The sequence below is a fragment of the Oncorhynchus mykiss genome, chromosome 21 (assembly GCF_057628025.1).
Source record: "Oncorhynchus mykiss isolate SJ-2025 chromosome 21, ASM5762802v1, whole genome shotgun sequence".
NCBI lineage: Eukaryota > Metazoa > Chordata > Actinopteri > Salmoniformes > Salmonidae > Oncorhynchus > Oncorhynchus mykiss.
Window position 1 is genome coordinate 46,408,252 of NC_143042.1, and position 23,328 is coordinate 46,431,579.

The 23,328-nt window shown below is 43.5% G+C and overlaps 1 protein-coding gene across 8 annotated transcripts in view; it reads right to left on the reverse strand.

The window, feature by feature from the left end:
- The window catches only part of LOC110500696 (neurexin-2), a 1,050,333-nt gene that overhangs the window by 496,541 nt on the left and 530,464 nt on the right, over positions 1–23,328 (reverse strand). For 7 of the 8 annotated variants that reach the window (XM_090214789.1, XM_090214786.1, XM_090214788.1 and 4 more), the window contains 4 exons: positions 9,447–9,885; positions 7,762–8,145; positions 5,232–5,435; positions 1,510–1,536 (listed from right to left, as the gene is read on the reverse strand). In XM_090214789.1, the coding sequence (XP_090070915.1) occupies positions 1,510–1,536; positions 5,232–5,435; positions 7,762–8,145; positions 9,447–9,885 (1,054 nt within the window). The remainder of the gene's footprint in view (positions 1–1,509; positions 1,537–5,231; positions 5,436–7,761; positions 8,146–9,446; positions 9,886–23,328) is intronic. The other variant, XM_090214787.1, reaches the window with a different exon arrangement.

Consider the following 23,328-nt stretch of genomic DNA (forward strand, 5'->3'; position numbering starts at 1 on the left):
AAAAAATCTTTGATTTCACATAATTTTGAACATTCGGTCATGAATTGCACATGTTCAAATTAATAAAAAACGATATTTCCCATCTCAAGAGGTACGATAGTAAGTACCTATTAAGCACCAAATAAAGTAACAGGGTTGACTGTACCAGGGTTGACTGTAACAGGGTTGACTGTAACAGGGTTGACTGTAACAGGCTTGACTGTAACAGGGTTGACTGTAACAGGATTGACTGTAACAGGGTTGACTGTAACAGGATTGACTGTAACAGGATTGACTGTAACAGGGTTGACTGTAACAGGGTTGACTGTAACAGGGTTGACTGTAACAGGATTGACTGTAACAGGGTTGACTGTAACAGGATTGACTGTAACAGGGTTGACTGTAACAGGGTTGACCGTAACAGGGTTTACCGTAACAGGGTTGACCGTAACAGGGTTGACCGTAACAGGGTTGATGACTTCATCTTAAGTCAGCCATAAATCCCCTTGTGACTGGGGGAAAATAGGCTTGTTGTGTGCAACAGGGAGGGGCAACTGAATGCAGGCTTCACAAAAACATTTAAATAATTAAATTGTCGTGGGTGACAGGGTTGAAATGTTATACTCAACCCACTCAGTTTTCCACCACAAACACTAGAAAATGGCCAGAAAGAGTAGAACCAGCTCGACTGCTTTTCCACTACGATTTGGCTATTAGATGTTCAATGTTTCTTAAAAATATATATCCAAAAAGGGTTAGTTTAACCATAATTAAAACGAGAATTTAGTTCAAATGACAGGGTTGAGCTTAACATGAGGGAAAGGGTGTTTTGACCTTAAAATGAATAATTAAACACATTAAATAAAGATAAATAGTCTTCTGAAAGGAGTTTGTCAACGCAATAAAATAATTGGGGCTTTAGAATGGTGGTTAAAACTTGGGGTTAAACGGGTTAACATGTTCCTAGAAGCCACTTTAGTAGTTCTTCAAATAAAAAATCATATTTCTGTAATTTTCCACGTGGTCTATATTAAAAGGCACTTCATTAAATATAACAGGCTTTCAACATTCTATATTTGTGCACAAGACCTACTTAAAATATCAAAGGGAGGCACTCATTTCATGGAACGACCATATTAATGAAATGAACAGTCAAAAGGACCAAAAAGGGGGAAAATAATAGACAGAAAGAAGAAAAGAAGGAAGGAAATAAGAGGGGATTTATAATAAAATTGTATCATGAAATGAAAATGGAAAATCCTAGTGTGGTCTCAGAGGCAGAATAAATAACAGAGGATGATAAGATAGAGTATTGTATAACCGAAGAGGATAGATTTTAAAAAATGGCAAAGATGACAAAGAGAGATAGCTTGTTTGAAAAAAGGGCTGTTGTAAAAAAGGGCATCACAAAATAAAAGTGATTGGACTGATTGACTTGAATGCATTACGGCGGAAACGTTATAAGGGACACATTGAACAGATCAGCAGAAAAATATAGATATAGTCATAAAAATGCATAGAACCACTTACTGAGGTTACAGTCTATCCTGATACAATCTGGTGGGAGAGAGAGCGAGATGGTGAGATCAAATCAAAAAAAGAGAGAGGAGAGAAAGAAGAATAAGAGAGAGAGAGAGAGAGAGAGAGAGAGAGAGAGAGAGAGAGAGAGACAATAACATTTTACATCCTTCAAGGTACATTCTGCAGACAACCAGGCATTTAGCTAGGGGCCACCATCCGGGGACAGAGCTACGAGTCAGGATCACCCTTTCCCACACCTCCGTCATCATCCCCTCACCATCCACCCCTCCCACCATCCACCCTTCAAAAGCCACCCAGTCCCAATGCACTACAGAAGGCAAGCTATTCACTCAATCCTTGATACAATGAAGCTCTCTCTCTCTCTACACGTAGGACGTATGCGATTGAACATAGAAAACGAAGGATCTAATCTCACAGATAATAAGCCTCATTCTTATACTTGTCTTTGACAGAACTGCAGTACATGTGACATGAACCATTCACCATTATTTGTCACAAGCATGTCATTTCAAGCTGCATATAAATCCAGTCTAATTTCATTTGTTAAATGTGCCGAACACAAGTGTAGACCTTACCTTGAAATGCTTAGTAAATAGAGTTAAGAAAATATTTCCTAAATAAACTAAATTAAAAAATAAGTAAATAATGGAATCAATCAAAAAGTATCACAATAAATGTACATAACAATAACAAGGCTATATCTAAGGGGCACCGGTACCGAGTCAATGTGCTGGGATACAGGTTAGTCGAGGTAATTTAGAGAGTCAGGGAAAGCATGTCATTATTCCTATTCCCCCGAGTAGCTTTTATCAGAAATGGCTTAACCATGTGCAAACAACGGCTCCATGGCTTTGTGGTTGTGGGTTAGAAACAGCTTGCCTTTTGTAGCCCCTCGGGTGTGGAAACCAACAGCAGCAATATTGGGAAAGGGTGATCTGCACACCCCAGCCACAGTAAGTCAAGCGCACACTTCTACATCTGGATATACTAAGAGCTATGCTAGAATATTCTCTCAATAAATGTTTTTCACTCGTCTTTAGTCTACACAGCTTCCTCTGAAACGCATGTCCTCTGATAGAAATTGTAAAATGGCCGAGCTCTGTTATTGAGTTAGTGGTCTCTTGTGCCCTCTGGTGGCGACAGGCTGTGTGTGCGTGTGGCTGAGGCTGAGGAGTGGTCTCGAGCTGTCAACCGCTACAGAATAGATGACTCAAACAGCCAGGAACCAGGCTCACTGTTATAGGGGGGAGGATATGAATGTGATCATCCATTCCTCAATGACAAAATTGTCCACAGCTTGTGAGAGTGAGGTGTACAGTATGTTAACTAATGTGATTGTGTGGCAAGTATTAGAGCATTGTTGTAAGTTAAGCAGCTGTGTCTTAGTCACAGAACGCAGAATGATTGATTTAAAACCATTTAATTGTAGATTGATAATCTGATCACGAGGTGTCATCATCCCTGATCACAAGTAGACGTTATCAGTGCAGTGTCCCTGTACACTGTTTGATATTCATCTTTAATTAGGCCTATCATAATGGTAAGCAATGACACATATCTCCAAGAGCATCCTCTGATTCTATAATGATTCCACCTCCAATTCATTTCCTCCAAATGAGCTATTAATAGAAATGTTGATGTGGATTTGACACCTCTGGGCATTGTGGGGTTTTGGATACATTAGGGAGACAGCTAATAGGAAGAGGTAAACCAATATCTGGTTCATTTGGACACATTAGCACTATGGATTAGCATTTAGCTTCATTAGCAATGTGTTTAGGGGGGGGGGTTGATTGTTTCGGGCCAAGGCTGATGTGGGTATGTGTGTGGGTGCTGAGGCTCGCAGGGCTGAGCAGCATTGTCGGCACAGAACCTCCGACTGTGTGTGTGTGTGTGTGTGCGTGCATGTGTGTGTTTGTGGATTTGTGGGTGTAGCTGTGTGTAGCTGTGGGACAACACTGGGCTCTGAGCCGGTCTCTCTGACTGTTTGATCCAAGGGCCGCAGACATACAGGCCATTGAAGGGATGAAAAGTTCCATCTTCTGAGCCTTGGCCAGGTGAGAGATGAGAGAGAGAGATGAGAGAGAGGGCGATAGAGAGAGATGAGAGAGAGGGAGAGCGAGAGAGAGAGAGAGAGAGAGAGAGAGAGAGAGAGAGAGAGAGAGAGAGATGAGAGAAAGAGAGAGAGAGAGCCAGAGAGAGAGAGCCAGAGAGAGAGAGAGCCAGAGAGAGAGAGCCAGAGAGAGAGAGAGAGCGCCAGAGGGCGGCAGTGAAATGAACAGAGTCAGAGAGAAAGTAGAGAGTGAAAGAGAGAGAGAGAGAGAGATTGAAAGGGAGAGAGAAGGGTAAGATAGAGATAGATGAATATGCTATGGCATTATTGGAGGAACCATCCTCTCCACCACCACCTCCTGTCACTAAGTTGGTGGCCCACACTCCTGTATCCCAGGGTGCACCTGGGCCCCGTTTCTCCCTGGCTCCTGCTCTCTCCCTTTAAAAGATGGAAGATAAAGGGGTGGGCACCATCACTGCCTTAGGTCACAACAGTCTGCCAGGAGTCCAAACTTCTGGATGTTGGCAATGAAGCCATTTATCTACTTCTCCAGAGTCAGATGAATCATGGATACCATTTTATGTCTTCAGTTTGAAGGAAGCTGCTAACTAGCTCTAGCGCAACTGCTAATTAGCGTTGGTGAAATGACTGGAAGTCTATGGTATCTGCTAGCATGTAGAGATGCCCATAGACTTCCAGTCATTACACTCAGGCTAGTTAGCTTTTGCTCACAAAACTATCTGTAATTTCCTTCATACTGGACGCAGAGACATACAAATGGTATTGACGAGTTCACCTGACTCTGGGGAAGTAGATAGTATCCCTTTAAGGCTTAGCGCTGTAGAATAATATGTTTCTGTTTTCTTATTCCATATCATCGTTTTAAAATATATCAATATATTACTGCCTTCCAGTCTTTCTTTTTTTGTACTAATTTAGAAAGATGTTAGTGTATATATGGACAATAATGACTCTGACTTTACCATTCTCTTTTTTTATTTACCCCTTTTTCTCCCCAATTTCGTGGTATCCAATTGTTTAGTTTTTTTAGTAGCTACTATCTTGTCTCATCGCTACAACTCCCGTACGGACTCGGGAGAGACGAAGGTTGAAACTCTTGCGTTCTCCGATACACAACCCAACCAAGCCGCACTGCTTCTTAACACAGCGCGCATCCAACCCGGAAGCCAGCTGCACCAATGTGTCGGAGGAAACACCATGCACCTGGCCACCTTGGTTAGCGCGCACTGCGCCCGGCCCGCCACAGGAGTCGCTGGTGCGTGATGAGACAAGGTCATCCCTATCGGCCAAGCCCTCCCTAACCCGGACGACGCTCCCGGTCGCGGCCGGTTACGACAGAGCCTGGGCGCGAACCCAGAGTCTCTGATAGTACTGACTTTACCATTCTCTATAGCACCCTCTACTGGCAGACTGTCTGAACAACCAAACCCCTTTATGTTTCTTTAGCTAGAGATATCTCCATAGGGACCAGGGGAGAAACAGAGCAGAGAGGCTACAGGTCTAACCAGGGAAGCAGAGACAGGAGGCGGGCTTGCAGTGACAGACAAAGGCTCAGGTTTACGGGGTGGACATGGAGCTTGACGGAAGGGGTTAAGAGAAAACCAGAGGTTGTCATGGTGGGGTTGTCATGGAATACCTAGGTTGACGGTCAGCTTGACCCTGCCACCGTCCAGCTCTAGCCGCAGGGTGTCGGCGGACTCTTTGGAGGTGGTGGCCATGAGGAGGCCGTAGGCCCTTTGGGACATGAACCGCAGCGCCACGTCCTCTGCCTCGGTGTGCATGGTGCCTGGGATGAGGATCTTCAGGTACATGCTGCTGTCGTAGCTCAGCACCGTCGCCTCTGTCAGGGGGCAGGGGTATGGAGAGGAATGTAGAAGCATGCACATATGAGCAGATGCAGATACAGGTTCAGACAGACAGGCACATACATTATGAAGTGACACATCATGACGTTTCACATGAGAACCAGAGATTACAGATCTGATATTGTAGTTTTCCCAGTACGTACATTGACACCCAGTCTTCCAAGGTGAGCAACGTGTCTTTTCTTTGACTAGAGAGGACAGTAAAGTGAAGTGTTATAACAACACTAAGAGTGGCTGGTAGCCTGGCGGGTAGGAGAGTTGGGCCGGTAACCAAAAGGTTGCTGGATCAAATCTCTGAGCTAAAAATCTGTTGTTTTGCCCCTGAGCAAGGCAGTTAACCTACTGTTCTCCGGTTGCTGATGAAGTAGATGTTGATCAATAGAGCCCCCCCCCTCCCCGCACTTCTCTGATTCAGAGGGGTTGGGTTAAATGCGGAAGACACATTGTACAACTGACTAGGTATCTCCCCTTTCCCTCCAATACAACCAACAGAAGATATGACGTAGATAACATCATAGACACCAACAGCAAAACCCCTGCAGCTGACTTTACGTAGATCCCTTCCGAAGAGATGATTGACAGGTTGCCTAAGGAGGTCTCTCTGTATGTGGGTAAACACATGTTGCCGTGGGCTGATTCTCCATGACTGGGGACTTCCCTTTTTATTTTGGATGAATATGGTTTGGAGCACAAACCAAATGCTATATGATACTACTTGTCAGACCACTGACATCCACTTTAACACAAAGCATATCGCCTTTTGGCAAACAACTACTTGCTGTTGAATAAAACAGCCGACTCAAACGGTTCGTTTCCAATCTCACTGTATTACTGAAGATCAAGTCCCACTACTTAAACACTAATATTGAGTTAGACCACCCTGGTCAGACAAGTGACAACAAAGCACAATATTGTGTAACTCTTTTTCATACACTTGCAGTATCAGATAAACACACTAGAGGGCAGGGAAGCACCAATAAAAACACAGCACATCAGTAACTAACATTATACCAAAACTGGTACAAACAGACCATTCATTCGATGATGTTCAGTCCTTGACTGCCTTGATTTCAATCCAGACTCTTGTTACCATTGATACGCCTACAACACAGCATCTCTGAGTTGTGCATTTACTTCTAGCGGTGGAAAAAGTAGCCAATTGTCTGACTTGAGGAAAAGTAAAGATACCTTAATAGAAAATGACTCACGTAAAAGTGAAAGTCACTCAGTCAGATACTACTAAAAGTCTAAAAGTATTTGGTTTTAAATATACTTAAATATCAAAAGTAAATGTAAATGATCTAAATAATTTTAATTCCTTATTTTAAGCAAAACCGATTGTTTAGTTGAATTGACTGACACCCAGGGGCACACTCCAACATTCAGACATCATTTAGTAACAAAGAATTTGCGTTTAGCGAGTCTGCCAGACCAGAGGCAGGAGGCATGACCATGTGCTCTCTTGATAAGTGTGTAATTGGACCATTTTCCTTCCTGCTAAGAATTAGAAATGTAACGAGTACTTTTGGGTGTCAGGGAAAATGTCTGGAGTAAAAAGTAGATTATTTTCTTTAGGAATGTAGTGAAGAAAAAGTAAAACTTTTCAAAACTATAATTAGTAAAGTAAAGATAGTACTTCAATGTGTTTTTACGTCGCACCACTGGGTCTCGAAGGAGATGTTACATGCTTTCCTTTAGTGCTACGACACAGTCGGCAGCCTACAGCTAATTAGAATGGATCAGACATACGTAGCCGCTAGCACGTTGTGTCACCCCCGCACAGGCAGACAGAGAGAGCAGCCTCACACCACCTGGATGTATGTGACAAGCCCAGATGGTGACAGTAAGCATGGTCGCTCTACCCGAGCTCCACAAGCCTCCATCAGCCTCCCACCAGTTCAGTCAGCCAGCTCCTCATCCCTGCCAAGCCAACGCAGGACCAAATGCCACCCATCCCCAAGTGCATAGCTCCTTTTAGCACACTGCAGCTGGTGGATGCTTTAGAGAGGCACCAGGGTAAGTCAATATAGCCTCATCATCTAAGCCTATTATGACTCGGGTTAGCTCGCTTGTAAGCATGAAACCCAATGGAACTTAATCCCGACGGATCATCGTCTCCCCACGGATCCCACCGCTGCCACCAAATGTCCCAATCCTGTTTCATCACCACGTGTTCCCCACTGCCCTGTTCCTCCCCGTTTCCCAGCCACTCCTCCCCATTTCCCAGCCACTCCTCCCCGTTTCCCAGCCACGCCTCCCCGTTTCCCAGCCACTCCTCCCCGTTTCCCAGCCACTCCTCACCAATTTCACAGTTGCTGCCCAGGTAGCCGGTGCCGGTGCAGTCGCAGATGTAGCGGTTCCATCCTTCTTTACACAGGCCTCCGTTCCCACAGGGGGTGCTGCTACACCTCTTCTGAAGCTCGCGGGTGCAGAAGCTGCTGACGCCCGGGGAGCTCTGGATCTCGGCCAGGCGGCGCACGTCGCGGCTCTTGCCGTCGATGAAGAGGTCGCGGACGCAGCCCACGTAGCCGTAATTGAGCAGGGCGGTCCAGACCTCGGGGGGCAGCACCAGGTCAGAGCGGGTCTCGGGGAGACCCCCCAGGAACATGTCGCTGTCCAGGTCTAGGATCTCACTGCCCTCGTTGGAGTTGAAGGGGATACTGCGGCTGTTCACTGAGATGGAGCCTGGCAGTGGAGGAGGAGGAGGTGGAGGAGGAGAGAGGAGAGATAAGGGGGTGTATACATGATGTCAAGTGTGTGTGTTTGTGTGTGTGTGTGAGTGCAATTGAAGCATCAGGCAAGGTAATGTGTGTTAGTGTGTTTACGTGTTGGTATCTTGTGTGTTTGCCTGTAAGTGTTATTTATTGCATGGGACTTTGTGTGTGTGTGTGTGACCGTGTTTGAGTGTATGTGTTGAGTGCTTTTGCATGTTCTTGTGTGTTTGTCTTGAGGCTGTAATCGATTGGCTGGAGGGGAAATGACCCAGGAGTATACAGCACGGTTGAGAGTGGATGAGACCTGGGCTCCTCTTGGCTGTGATTTACCACTCACTCTAAATCGTCAATGAAAACGCTCCAACAGGAAGGACAGGAGTGTGATCAGAGAGACTCCCTATAGGAGCATCCCAATATGGGGATTAGTTAGGATGTATGAGGAGGCTTCCCACACACTCTGTCTCACATACACGCAAGAACGCAGACACGTACACACACACATGCACAAACACACAGACACACAAAAACACAAGTGCCTACGTGCATCATGCACATCCCTCAGGGGACAGTACTAGGAGATAAGACATGGTTATGACAGCACGAGAGAGAGGCAGGCCGAGAGGGCTGAGAGGTGTGTAGAACAGCTTTAAGACAGGACAGAGAGAGAGGCAGGCCGAGAGTGCTGAGAGGTGTGTAGAACAGCTTTAAGACAGGACAGAGAGAGAGGCAGGCCGAGAGGGCTGAGAGGTGTGTAGAACAGCTTTAAGACAGGACAGAGAGAGAGGCAGGCCGAGAGGGCTGAGAGGTGTGTAGAACAGCTTTAAGACAGGACAGAGAGAGGCAGGCAGAAGGGGTGGAAAGGTGTGTGGAGTGGAACAGCTTTTAGACAGGACTGAAGGACAAGAAGATAAGAAATAGAACAGGTGGATGACGGAGAATGAGTATACATCACAGGAGGTTGGTGGCACCTTAATTGGGGAGGACGGGCTGGAGCGGAATAAGTGGAATGGTATCAAATTCATCAAACATATGGTCTACATGTGTTTGATGGCATTTAATTTGCTCCGTTTCAGCCATTATTATGAGCTGTCCTCCCCTCAGAATCTTCCACTGGTATACAGTACATAGTCTGTATTTATATGTACATCTCCGCAACATAAGAGTACCTGGAAATGTGTATAGTTGTTACAATGGCTTCCTAGCTTGTACATTAATATGTCATAAACGTAGAAAAGTACTGATGTATTGCTTTATAGATGTTCATATCCTCACCTTTCCTCCCTTCCCTCTGGAAGTCCACATGGCACCACTCCCCGTCGTTCACCTTCTTATTACTGGTCTTCAGCTTGATACTCCCAGATCCCATGTCCATTAGCAGGTAGAGAAACCCATCCAACAGCTCCATGGCGAAGTAGTCCGACTTCATGTCACGACCTGGTTTCTGCTCTTTAGGACCCTGGGTGCGCCCGTGGCTAAACAGGAGCAGGCCGCTGGGTTCTGTGGTGCGGAAGTCGAAGGAGATGGAGCCTGTTTTCTTGGTGTTCCACTTGGGCAGGGCGATGAAGGACTCTGGGGACTCAAAGGTGACAGGGTCCAGGGCGGCCACGTCCTCACAGCGGAAAACAAGATCTCCGTTCAGGCTGATTTTAGGGTCCCGCTCGATGGCTAGCCGGGAGAGTTCTAGCTTGAAGTCGTTATTCTTGTACACCACCTACAGGGAAAGGGGGAAGGCAATAGAAAACATTTGGATTTAGTATTGTCAGTTAATGCTTACCTTCTGTATGCTGTGCTAGCAATCATAGACCCCACATGAATGTGGGAAAGAGAAGTTATGCATACAAAGGCCTACTGCTTAGTTTTATATTGATAGGTTTGACAAAGACTACGCCCAACAATGCATCAGGGACTTTGAATGTGAATAAATATATAACACACTAGTCTTTGAATACTGATGCTGTCTAGCTTTTCTTGGAAAGAAAATGTGTCCATGATAGTTTACACTGCTTTACAATTCAAAATGCACTTCACTCCCTTCACGTTGAATTTAGCATCTCAAAGTCTATATGCCTAGAATTTTCAAAGGACTAACCGTAGACATTAAAAGAAGTGTGGCGTTTGTTTGTGTGAATATGACACATAGTTTAGCAAACTCAATTATTCACAATGGCACTCTGGGAGATCTCAAGTTGCAGGATGAAGGGAATAAAACAAGGGATAAACTAGACGCCTACAGACTAATGCAAATTCCTGACAGACTTGATTATAAAAAGTGTCTACATTGTCCTGGGTGTATCCATTCATAACGTAAAGTATTAGGTGTTAAAACTCTGGATAGTGTGTTAAGCTGTCTTCGGGTGTATTTTCTTCCTGCAGCTTTTTCTGATAGGTACATAGACCATGATGATTGCTGTCATCGGATAGATGCTGGAAAGGTGGCACACTGTGAAACCGCTATATGAAAACACCTCTTCGACACAGGGTGAAGAGACAGCAAGAGTGGCCTCTTGTCCCAGAGCGCACACCCAGTCTTACCACAGCTCTTAACGCACACACACACACACACACACACACGCACGCACACACACACACACACACACACACACACACACACACACACGCAAACCACACTGACCACACGCAGGCTCCTAGACACACACACACACAAGCCCAAACACTGTCCCCTGAAAGTAGTGCTTTTAGAGTCGTGTTAGAAATATTCCCAGTCCAAGCACAGGCTTCAATTTCTTCTGTCCTATCAAGGCAGTGCAGAGATACTGCAAAGTCAGCAACAAAAATGGACCAGCTGAAATCTCAGGGTTCACTGAAATGATTTTAAAACCCCCTGAAGTCTATTTATGCACCGGTGTGTACATTTAAGTTACAAAAAAAATTGCCAGCAAAACCCCCCAGTGTCACACTTCCGCATCTGCGGTGAAAGTTGCCAGAGCTAGAGCGGTGTTTGTCAGACCAGGAGACATCCCGGAAATCAGTCTTCTCACCAAAACATCTGTAGCGTCCGAACGGTTTGACTTACAAACTGCCCCATTGTGGAAATGGCAGATTCTCACAAACACGATGGTGTTCTCCGTTTTACTCTATGACCCCCACAAGTGTGCCTTGTTAAAAGTTTGTGGAATCTCTTTCCTTTGAAATGCGTTTGAGCCAATCAGCTGTGTTGTGACAAGGTACCGGTGGTATACAGAAGATTAGCCCTATTTGGTAAAAGACTCAAGTCCATATTATGGCAAGAGCAGCTTAAATAAGCAAAGAGAAACGATAGTCCATCATTACCTTAAGAACGGAAGGCCAGTCTATACGGAAAATTTCAAGAACTTTGAAAGTTTCTTCAAGTACAGTCGCAAAAACAATCAAGCGCTATGATGAAACTGTCTCTCATGAGGAACACCACAGGAAAGGAAGACTGTGAGAGAAAAATTCCGTACTTACCTGATTTATTTGATATGAATGGTTAACAATTAATATTTAACTAATAGTAAGACATTTCTGACCTACTAATGCTGTTTTTACGGTCACCTCTTTAGTTCCCTGCAGCTAATCTGGGCATATGGTTATTAGAGATGGCTTGAGCTGACAAATGAGTTAAAGACTGCATTACATTGACAAGATTTTACTAGAGATATCTTAGGAGTAGAAAAATCCCTCATCGTCTCAAAATAATCCTTGCATCTGGGAAACTAAGCCAGGGTGGGGGTAAGACAACACCCCCGTGCAGATAAAAACAGGATGAATCCAGAGTGGCTTATGTTGCCCCAATCTGCATGGGAGGGGTGGAACCAACCATAACTAAACATTCTTAGATCAGCCTTATAAAGAACTCTGCATTTGTATAAAGGTTAGGCTACTCGGGCCAACAGTCAAGACTGTGGGGTTGACTAGTCTCATTATTGCAATAATTAATTCATATTAAATAAAGATGATTGTTTGAAGAAATAACAAAGTCTCTCTCAGTATGAATTTCCAGGACAAGACCCAGAGGTACCTCTGTTGCAAAGGATAAGTACATTAGAGTAACCAGCCTCAGAAATTGCAGCCCAAATAAATGCTTCACAGACTTCTAGCAACAGACACATCTCAACATCAACTGTTCAGAGGAGACTGCATCAATCAGGCCTTCATGGTCAAAATTCTGCAAAGAAACCACTACTAAAGGACACCAATAACAAGAAGCGATTTGCTTGAGTCAAGAAACATGAGCATTGGACATTAGACTGGTGGAAATCTGTCCTTTGGTCTGATGGATCAGACTCTGTGATGAGACACAGAGTAGGTGAACAGATAATCTCTGCATGTGTGGTTCCCACTGTGAATCATGGAGGGGGAGGTGTGATGGTGTGGGGGAGCTTTGCTGGTGACACTGTCAGTGATGTATTCAGAATTCAAGCAACAGTTAACCAGCATGGCTACCACAGCATTCTGCAGCGATATGCCATCCCATCTGGTTTGCCCTTAGTGGGACTATCATCTGTTTTTCAACAGGTCAATGACCCAACACACCTCCAGGCTGTGTAAGGGCTATTTGACCAAGAAAGAAAGTGATGGAGTGCTGCAACAGATGACCTGGCCTCCACAATCAACTGACTACAACCCAAATGAGATGGTTTGGGATGAGTTGGACCACAGAGTCCGGCAGGGTAGCCTAGTGGTTAGAGCGTTGGACTAGTAACCGGAAGGTTGCAAGTTCAAATCCCCGAGTTGACAAGGTACAAATCTGTTGTTCTACCCCTGAACGGACAGTTCCTAGGCCGTCATTGAAAATAAGAATTTTTTCTTAACTGACTTGCCTAGTTAAATAAAGGTCAAATAAATAAGAGTGAAGGAAAAGCAGCCAACAAGTGCTCAGCATATGTGGGAACTCCTTCAAGAGTGTTGGAAATGCATTCCAGGTGAAGCTGGTTGAGAGAATGCCAAGAGTGTGCAAAGATGTCATCTAGGCAAAGGGTGGCTACTTTGACATTCTGTTAAAGGTCCTCAAAGCATACACATCCCTGAGTACTCCTCTTTTCAGTTCACTGCAGCTAGCGACTGGAACGAGCTCCAACAAACACTCACACTGGACCATTTTATCTCCATCTCTTCATTCAAAGACTCAATCATGGACACGCTTACTGACATTTGTGGCTGTTTCACGTGATGTTTTTTTGGCTATACCTTCTTGACCTTTGTCTGTGCCAAATAGTGTTTGTACCATGCTTTGTGCTGCTACCATGTTGTGCTGCTGCGTGTTGCTAATATGTTGTTGTCATGTCATGTTGCTACCATTCTGTGTTTTCATGTGTTGCTACCATGCTATGTTGTTGTCTTAGGTCTCTCTTTATGTAGTGTTGTGGTGTCTCTCTCTTGTCGTGATGTGTGTTTTGTCCTATATTTTTATAGAAAAAAAATTATCCCAGCCCCCATCCCTACCTACAGGAGGCCTTTTGGTAGGCTGTCATTGTAGGACATACCTAGGAGTCTGGTTAGACTGTAAACTCTCCTTCCAGACTCACATTAAGCATCTCCAATCCAAAATTAAATGTAGAATCGGCTTCCTATTTCGCAACAAGGCCTCCTTCACTCATGCCACCAAACATACCCTCGTAAAACTGACTATACTACCTACCGATCCTTGACTTCGGCGATGTCATTTACAAAATAGCCTCCAACACACTACTCAGCAATCTGGATGTAGTCTGTCACAGTGCCATCCGTTTTGTCACCAAAGCCCCATATACTACCCACCACTGCGACCTGTATGCTCTCGTTGGCTGGCCCTCACTACATATCCATCGCCAAACCAACTGGCTGCAGGTCATCTATAAGTCTTTGCTAGGTAAAGCCCCACCTTATCTCAGCTCACTGGTCACCATAGCAACACCCACCCGTAGCACGTGCTCCAGCAGGTACAGTGCCTTGCGAAAGTATTCGGCCCCCTTGAACTTTGCGACCTTTTGCCACATTTCAGGCTTCAAACATAAATATAGAAAACTGTATTTTTTTGTGAAGAATCAACAACAAGTGGGACACAATCATGAAGTGGAACGACATTTATTGGATATTTCAAACTTTTTTAACAAATCAAAAACTGAAAAATTGGGCGTGCAAAATTATTCAGCCCCTTTACTTTCAGTGCAGCAAACTCTCTCCAGAAGTTCAGTGAGGATCTCTGAATGATCCAATGTTGACCTAAATGACTAATGATGATAAATACAATCCACCTGTGTGTAATCAAGTCTCCGTATAAATGCACCTGCACTGTGATAGTCTCAGAGGTCCGTTAAAAGCGCAGAGAGCATCATGAAGAACAAGGAACACACCAGGCAGGTCCGAGATACTGTTGTGAAGAAGTTTAAAGCCGGATTTGGATACAAAAAGATTTCCCAAGCTTTAAACATCCCAAGGAGCACTGTGCAAGCGATAATATTGAAATGGAAGGAGTATCAGACCACTGCAAATCGACCAAGACCTGGCCGTCCCTCTAAACTTTCAGCTCATACAAGGAGAAGACTGATCAGAGATGCAGCCAAGAGGCAGAGATCTACAGCTGAGGTGGGAGACTCTGTCCATAGGACAACAATCAGTCGTATATTGCACAAATCTGGCCTTTATGGAAGAGTGGCAAGAAGAAAGCCATTTCTTAAAGATATCCATAAAAACTGTCGTTTAAAGTTTGCCACAAGCCACCTGGGAGACACACCAAACATGTGGAAGAAGGTGCTCTGGTCAGATGAAACCAAAATTGAACTTTTTGGCAACAATGCAAAACGTTATGTTTGGCTTAAAAGCAACACAGCTGAACACACCATCCCCACTGTCAAACATGGTGGTGGCAGCATCATGGTTTGGGCCTGCTTTTCTTCAGCAGTGACAGGGAAGATGGTTAAAATTGATGGGAAGATGGATGGAGCCAAATACAGGACCATTCTGGAAGAAAACCTGATGGAGTCTGCAAAAGACCTGAGACTGGGACGGAGATTTGTCTTCCAACAAGACAATGATCCAAAACATAAAGCAAAATCTACAATGGAATGGTTCAAAAATAAACATATCCAGGTGTTAGAATGGCCAAGTCAAAGTCCAGACCTGAATCCAATCGAGAATCTGTGGAAAGAACTGAAAACTGCTGTTCACAAATGCTCTCCATCCAACCTCACTGAGCTCGAGCTGTTTTGCAAGGAGGAATGGGAAAAAATGTCAGTCTCTCGATGTGCAAAACTGATAGAGACATACCCCAAGCGACTTACAGCTGTAATCGCAGCAAAAGGTGGCGCTACAAAATATTAACTTAAGGGGGCTGAATAATTTTGCACGCCCAATTTTTCAGTTTTTGATTTGTTAAAAAAGTTTGAAATATCCAATAAATGTCGTTCCACTTCATGATTGTGTCCCACTTGTTGTTGATTCTTCACAAAAAAATACAGTTTTATATCTTTATATTTGAAGCCTGAAATGTGGCAAAAGGTGGCAAAGTTCAAGGGGGCCGAATACTTTCGCAAGGCACTGTATATTTCACTGGTCAACCCCAAAGCCAACTCTTCCTTTGGCCGCCTTTCCTTCCAGTTCTCTGCTGCCAATGACTGGAACAAATTGCAAAAATCTCTGAAGCTGGAGTCTTATATCTCCCTCTCTAACTTTAAGCATCAGCTGTCAGAGCAGCTTACCGATCACTGTACCTGTACACAGTCAATCTGTAAATAGCCCACCCAACTACCTCATCTCCATATTATTACTCACCCTCTTTCTCTTTTGCACCCCAGTATCTCTACTTGCAAATAATCATCTGCACATCTATCACTCCAGTATTAATGCTAAATTCTAATTATTTTTCACCTCTATGGCCTGTTTGGTGCATACTCTTCTACATTTGCACACATTGTACATAGATTTTTTCATGTTTTTTTATTTTATATTGTGTTATTGACTGTACGTTTATTTTTGTGTAACTCTGTGTTGTTGTTTTTGTCACACTGCTTTGCTTTACCTTGACCAGGTAGCAGTTGTAAATGAGAACTTGTTCTCAACTAGCCTGCCTGGTTAAATAAAGGTGAAATAAAAATATCTAAAATAAAAAATTGTAAATAATAATTTGTTCTTAACTGACTCACCTTGTTAAATGGTAAATAAAAACATAAAAAAATTGTAACACTTTTTTGGTTACTACATGACTCCATATGTGTTATTTCACTGATGTCTTCACTACCCCCCAACGTGTTAGAAATACTTAAACATGACAACTGGAGAGTTCCTCAACTCACTTCTCCCATTTCAACATTTAATACAAGCAGCATATCTCTCCTTTCCCTCTCCTCCATAGCTCTACTTACTATGAAACTGACTTATTTGTTTCTATTTTTCATAGTTAGCAGGCTTGGCTAACTCAGTGAGCGTTTGATTGAGCCTACCCTGAGTGCTACATAGGCAGGTGTTTGCACTTCCGGGACCAATTCATTGATTTTATTGCACCAGACATAGCTCAGGCAAGCCCAGCCAAAGTATTTAATGGAAAACAACTACTAATTGAACCCAGGTCTGAACTCTGGCAGCTAAACTCCAGAGGTTGGGGATACAACTTCTGCCCTGTGGACTTCACAATCTCGTCATTAGGATGGATTAGCGAGGCTAATAAGCTATGCTAACACTGTTTTGGCAGTCAACGAACCAGCCACAGCAGACTTAACTCAAGGTGTTAGATACAGAGTGAGGGAAGGACAAGACAAATAAGGAGACGAGGATGAGGACGATCCCTCACAATGCTGGTTTTGTGATGTCTGAGATGCCAGACCGAGTGAGTCAGGGGACAAAGACAGTGATGAAAGCCTTCTTTCAGCCAAGAGGGCTATGAGACAATTCCTGTCTGGCTCTATTATAACACAGCCTGTAAGAGAGTGTCTGGCTTTATAAAGAGACACATTTCAGGAATCACTTATTTTTCAAGTCAGTGTGAGGTCTGTAGACATTACAGTACTGTAAAGTACAACAGCAATAATCAAACTTTCAATGAACTTCAGCGAGTTTAGTGGTAAGACGGCCTCTGTGTCCATCTGAACACAATTTCTAAGGTTCTATACTAAGATAACCCTTTTATCACTTTCCTGAAGTTATTTACCGACTTTAGCCAATAACTTTTGCCAGAATGTCTGTCTGAATCGATGACGTGTATCGGCTTAGGGTTTTCACTGTTCTGACGGCTGGCACTATCGCTGGGCCATTCCTCTTCTTCAGGGTGACTGGATTGATTTGTTTTGTCATTGAGAAACTCGGACAACCAAAGCAGCCTGCCGCAGACATAATCACTTTCACTGACACTCCTAGGCACTGGGGACCTTGTGATAGGTGGGTGGAGGGGTGTGTGTGTGTGTGAGGGGGGGGGTGTTTGTGTGTGTGATTGTGTGTGTGTGAGAGAGAGAGAGAATTGGTGAGGGCACTAGAACAGTCTGCAGTGCCCGGACTCACCCTACTGGAATCTGAAGTCAAACATCTACTGTTTGCTGATGATCTGGTGCTTCTGTCTCCAACCAAGGAGGGCCTACAGCAGCACCTAGATCTTCTGCACAGATTCTGTCAGACATGGGCCCTGACAATAAATCTCAGTAAGACAAAAAAATAACGGTGTTCCAAAAAAGGTTCAGTTTCCAGGAACACAAATACAAATTCCGTCTAGACACTGTTGCCCTAGAGCACACAAAAAACTATACATACCTCGGCCTAAACATCAGCGCCACAGGTAACTTCCACAAAGCTGTGAACGATCTGAGAGACAAGGCAAGAAAAGCATTCTATGCCATCAAAGGAACATAAAATTTGACATAGAATTAGGATCTGTCTCAACATACTTGAATCAGTTATAGAACTCATTGCCCTTTATGGTTGTGAGGTCTGGGGTCCGCTCACCAACCAAGAATTCACAAGATGGGACAAACACCAAATTGAGACTCTGCAATGCAGAATTCTGCAAAAAAATCCTCTGCGTACAACATAAATGCAGAGCAAATTTAGGCCGATACCCACTAATTATCAAAATCCAGAAAAGGGACGTTAAATTCTGCAACCGCGTAAAAGGAAGCGATTCCCAAACCTTCCATAACAAAGCCATCACCTACAGAGAGATGAACCTGGAGAAGAGTCCCCTAAGCAAACTGGTCCCAGGGACAACAAAACAATTCGACCTAAACATATCACGAGAAAACAATAAGATAATTACTTGACACATCGGAAAGAATTAACAAAAAAAATGAACAAACTGGAATACCATTTGGCTCTAAACAGAAAGTACACAGCGGCAGAATACCTCACCACTGTGACTGACACAAAATTAAGGAAAGTTTTGTACTATGTACAGACTCAGTGAGCATAGCCTTGCTGTTGAGAAAGGCTGCAGTAGGCAGACTGACTCTCAAGAGAAGACAGGCTATGTGCACACTGCCCACACAATGAGGTAGATACTGAGCTGCACTTCCTAACTTCCTGCCAAATGTATGACCATATTAGAGAGACATACTGTATCTCAGACAGATCCCAAAATATACATTTTTTAAATTCAAATTTTGATAAACTCCCATATCTATTGGGTGAAATACCACAGTGTGTCATCACAGCAGCAATATTTGTGACCAGTTGCCACAAGAAAAGGGCAGCCAGTAAAGAACAAACACCACAGTAAATACAACCCATATTAATGTTGATTTATTTTCCCTTTTGTATTTTAACTATTTGCACATCACTGTATATAGACATAATATTACATTTGAAATGTCTTTATTCTTTTGGATTTTGTGTGAGTGTAATATTTACTGTTCCCTTTTTATTGTTTATTTGACTTTTGTTTATCCTTACTTTGGCAATGTAAACATATGTTTCCCATGCCAATAAATCCACTTGAGTTGAATTGATAGAGAGGGAGAGGGAGAGAGAGAGAGGATGTTAGCCAAAATGTCATAACATTTCCTTGTGTGTGTTTGGGTGGGTTGTTGTAAGTGTCAATGTTATTTTCTTCAGGAAAACCGACGAGGATCATTTTGAAGAGGAATAATAATTGTATTGCCTCTACGTGCTGTAGTTTACATACAGGTGTGATGTTTTGTCAGTATTCAGCTACTTCATGTTCTGTGTTCAGAGACCAGAGAGCAGCAAAAAAGACAGCATTCTAATCGCTAATGGATGTTTCTCTGTTACTTACAAGCCAGCTCAAATGCATAGGCCCAAACACACACGCACACACATACACGCGTGCATGCTTGCACGCACAGGCAATCATCCGACTCTCAACTAATTTCTCATTGTGGAGATACGAATTGGGAAGGCCACCCGCTGAGGTGCCTGAGTAAAATGTGTCTGAAATGAGGGGCGGAGCGGGAGGAGAGTTTGAGGGATCCTATCATCCTACCAAGGTGAGTCTCAAAAGAGCAGTGGAGAGAGAGCGGGAATAAGAGAGGGATGAGAGGGGCCTTCTGCTAGTGTGGGAATCAGTCGAAGAAATCAATTTTTAATTTGGCTGTCATGATGGTATAGCTGGTGTATCAGCAACACTGGCATAGATTTAATTGCACACATGTCTGAAGAGAGAGGGAGAGGGGAGAGAGGGAGGGAAGAGAGAGGGATAGGAGGGACAGGAGGGTGTGAAAGAGGGCAATAGTAAGGTCATATGTTGAGAGAAGGAGAGATGGCACAGGGGAATACTCATTTCAGGAAACTAGGTACAGTGGGGCAAAAAAGTATTTAGTCAGCCACCAATTGTGCAAGTTCTCCCACTTAAAAAGATGAGAGAGGCCTGTCATTTTCATCATAGGTACACTTCAACTATGACAAACAAAACGAGAGAAAAAAAATCCAGAAAATCACATTGTAGGATTTTTAATGAATTTATTTGCAAATTATGGTGGAAAATAAGTATTTGATCACCTACAAACAAGCAAGATTTTCTGGCTCTCACAGACCTTCTTTAAGAGGCCTCTGTCCTCCACTCGTTACCTGTATTAATGGCACCTGTTTGAACTTGTTATCAGTATAAAAGACCTGTCCACAACCTCAAACAGTCACACTCCAAACTTCACTATGGCCAAGACCAAAGAGCTGTCAAAGGACACCAGAAACAAAATTGTAGACCTGCACCAGGCTGGGAAGACTGAATCTGCAATAGGTAAGCAGCTCGGTTTGAAGAAATCAACTGTGGGAGCAATTATTAGGAAATGGAAGACATACAAGACCACTGATAATCTCCCTCGATCTGGGGCTCCACGCAAGATCTCACCCCGTGGGGTCAAAATTATCACAAGAACAGTGAGCAAAAATCCCAGAACCACACGGGGGGACCTAGTGAATGACCTGCAGAGAGCTGGGACCAAAGTAACAAAGCCTACCGTGAGGAACACACTACGCCGCCAGGGACTCAAATCCTGCAGTGCCAGACGTGTCCCCCTGCTTAAGCCAGTACATGGCCAGGCCCGTCTGAAGTTTGCTAGAGAGCATTTGGATGATCCAGAAGAAGATTGGGAGACTGTCATATGATCAGATGAAACTCAACTTGTCGTGTTTGGCGGACCAAGAATGCTGAGTTGCATCCAAAGAACACCATACCTACTGTGAAGCATGGGGGTGGAAACATCATGCTTTGGGGCTGTTTTTCTGCAAAGGGACCAGGACGACTGATCCGTGTAAAGGAAAGAATGAATGGGGCCATGTATCGTGAGATTTTGAGTGAAAACCTCCTTCCATCAGCAAGGACATTGAAGATGAAACGTGGCTGGGTCTTTCAGCATGACAATGATCACAAACACACGAAGGACAACGAAGGAGTGGCTTCGTAAGAACCATTTCAAGGTCCTGAAGAGGCCTAGCCAGTGTCCAGATCTCAACCCCATAGAAAATCTTTGGAGGGAGTTGAAAGTCCGTGTTGCCCAGCAACAGCCCCAAAACATCACTGCTCTAGAGGAGATCTGCATGGAGGAATGGGCCAAAATACCAGCAACAGTGTGTGAAGACCTTGTGAAGACTTACAGAAAACGTTTGACCTCTGTCATTGCCAACAAAGGGTATATAACAAAGTATTGAGATAAACTTTTGTTATTAACCAAATACTTATTTTCCACCATAATTTGCAAATAAATTAATTAAAAATCCTACAATGTGATTTTCTGGATTTTTTTTTCTCATTTTGTCTGTCATAGTGGAAGTGTACCTATGATGAAAATGACAGGCCTCTCTCATCTTTTTAAGTGGGAGAACTTGCACAATTAGTGGCTAACTAAATACTTTTTTGCCCCACTGTATATGTTGCTTCACAGGAGAGACATTTGAACATTTATATTTTTTTAATCAAAATGCCTTCTGGAACATGTCAGCTTTCATGTGCCTTAATAACAAAATGTGCATGCCATCTGTAAATACAAATAAAATGGTTAAATTACAAGCCTAGTTGGTTTAGCCACAAAAAAATCCAGTAACCTTCCCGCTAGCCATGATTGGCTGACATAATGAGAGGGCTGGACATGCCGAGAGATGAGTTCGGATTGGTCTGCCATGTAGTAGGCTTCTGTTTATTTGAGTTTGTCAGTATGTGTAGTTAATACTGTCTAACGCAGCTTTAAAAAAAAAACATATATTGTGTAGTGGAACTGCATAAGTGTTGCTCTCCACTTTCTGGAGGACCAAGTTTTGAAATCAGTGTAAGAGTATGATAGCTAAGAAGATGGACAAAACACCTGTCTCCGGATTACATCTTCAAAAGTGTCCACGGACCATTCCCATATTCTCAAAAATAGAAATATTGTTTAATTATTCAATTTTTTGATTATCCAAGTGTCTCTCTGTGTTCCACAGTTCCACAGAGGCAGCGTATTTTACGACCGCCATAAAACAGCAGACTTCCTGCTCTCCCCCTCTACGAGAGAGAGCACACTGTAGAGCGGACCCACTGTAACCTGATCCTTCAGATCGTCACAGGAGAGTTATGACAATGGCATCCGTGAGAGAGGGAAAATCGTCCATCCATGTATATGGGTAAGATAGTCTAGCTAGCTACATATTCAGATATTACACGTTTCCAAGTTAAAGTGTACTGTTAGCTAGCTAGCTAACATTACGTGTATGATCGGTGTCATAATATTATTCGTATCTCAGAGCCATTAGCTAGCATTGAACCTGGTTGGTTAGCTACCTGCAGTTTCATGCAGGGTAGTAACGTCATGAGTTGGAATCATGGTTCATTGTTTAGCTAGCTAGCTACATGTCTTAACGAAAGAAGTATGCATTTCAGTAGGGCGAGTAAAATGGTCAGTGAGCTGTTCTGTAATTTGTGTCTGGAAGTAGATAGCAAGCTAGCCAACTTTAGCCATTTAGATTGGGTGCTTCACTGCTGTTGTTAGGTCAGCTAGCTAATGTTACATGTATGATCTGTGAAGTAATATTATAAGTATCTCAGAGCCATTTGCTTTGCTAGTTATAGCCTAATGTTAGCTAGCTAACATTAAACCTTGTTGGTTTGCTACCTGCCTAATTGTTTAGGTAGCTAGCTAGCTACATGTCTTAAAAGATTCCACTATACAAGTAACCCTTTCAATAGAATGTTAATGAGGTCGCTGCAACAACTGCTGATAGACGTAGCTGGTAAAATCTCTCTGGCAATCTACTCCAATTTCAGAGCAGTCTCATCTGAGTGTGCCAGAGCGCAGAATAACTGATGAATTTACAAACTCTGAATATGTTGAATTTGGCCGGTTTCAGTAAACATTGGCAAAAAAAGTGCACATTGTTGCCAGCAGCACAGTCACAGTCACTAACGCTCTGGATAACTTGAAACCAGCCTAACCAGCTCTGCTAGGGCCAGCAAAATGGTCAGAATGAGCTGTTCTCTCATTTGTTTCTGGAAGTAGCTAGCTAGCTAGCCAACGTTAGCCAGTTAGCTTGACTGCTGTTGTTAGGATAGAAAGCTTGGATCATACCTTAAAGAGATGGATGGGGCTAAAGTTTAAGAGGGTGTGAACGATGCTGAATGGGTGTAGACAAAGCAGTGGTCTCCAGTAGGTGTACCAAAACATTCAAAGGCCATTTTCTCAAAACTGAGGTTAAAAGTTTATCTACTTTCGAAGTAGAATTACTTTCCCATTGTTCCTCAACTGTAGCATATGATGCCATTTTCTAACGCTGAGTCTCCTCTTTTATC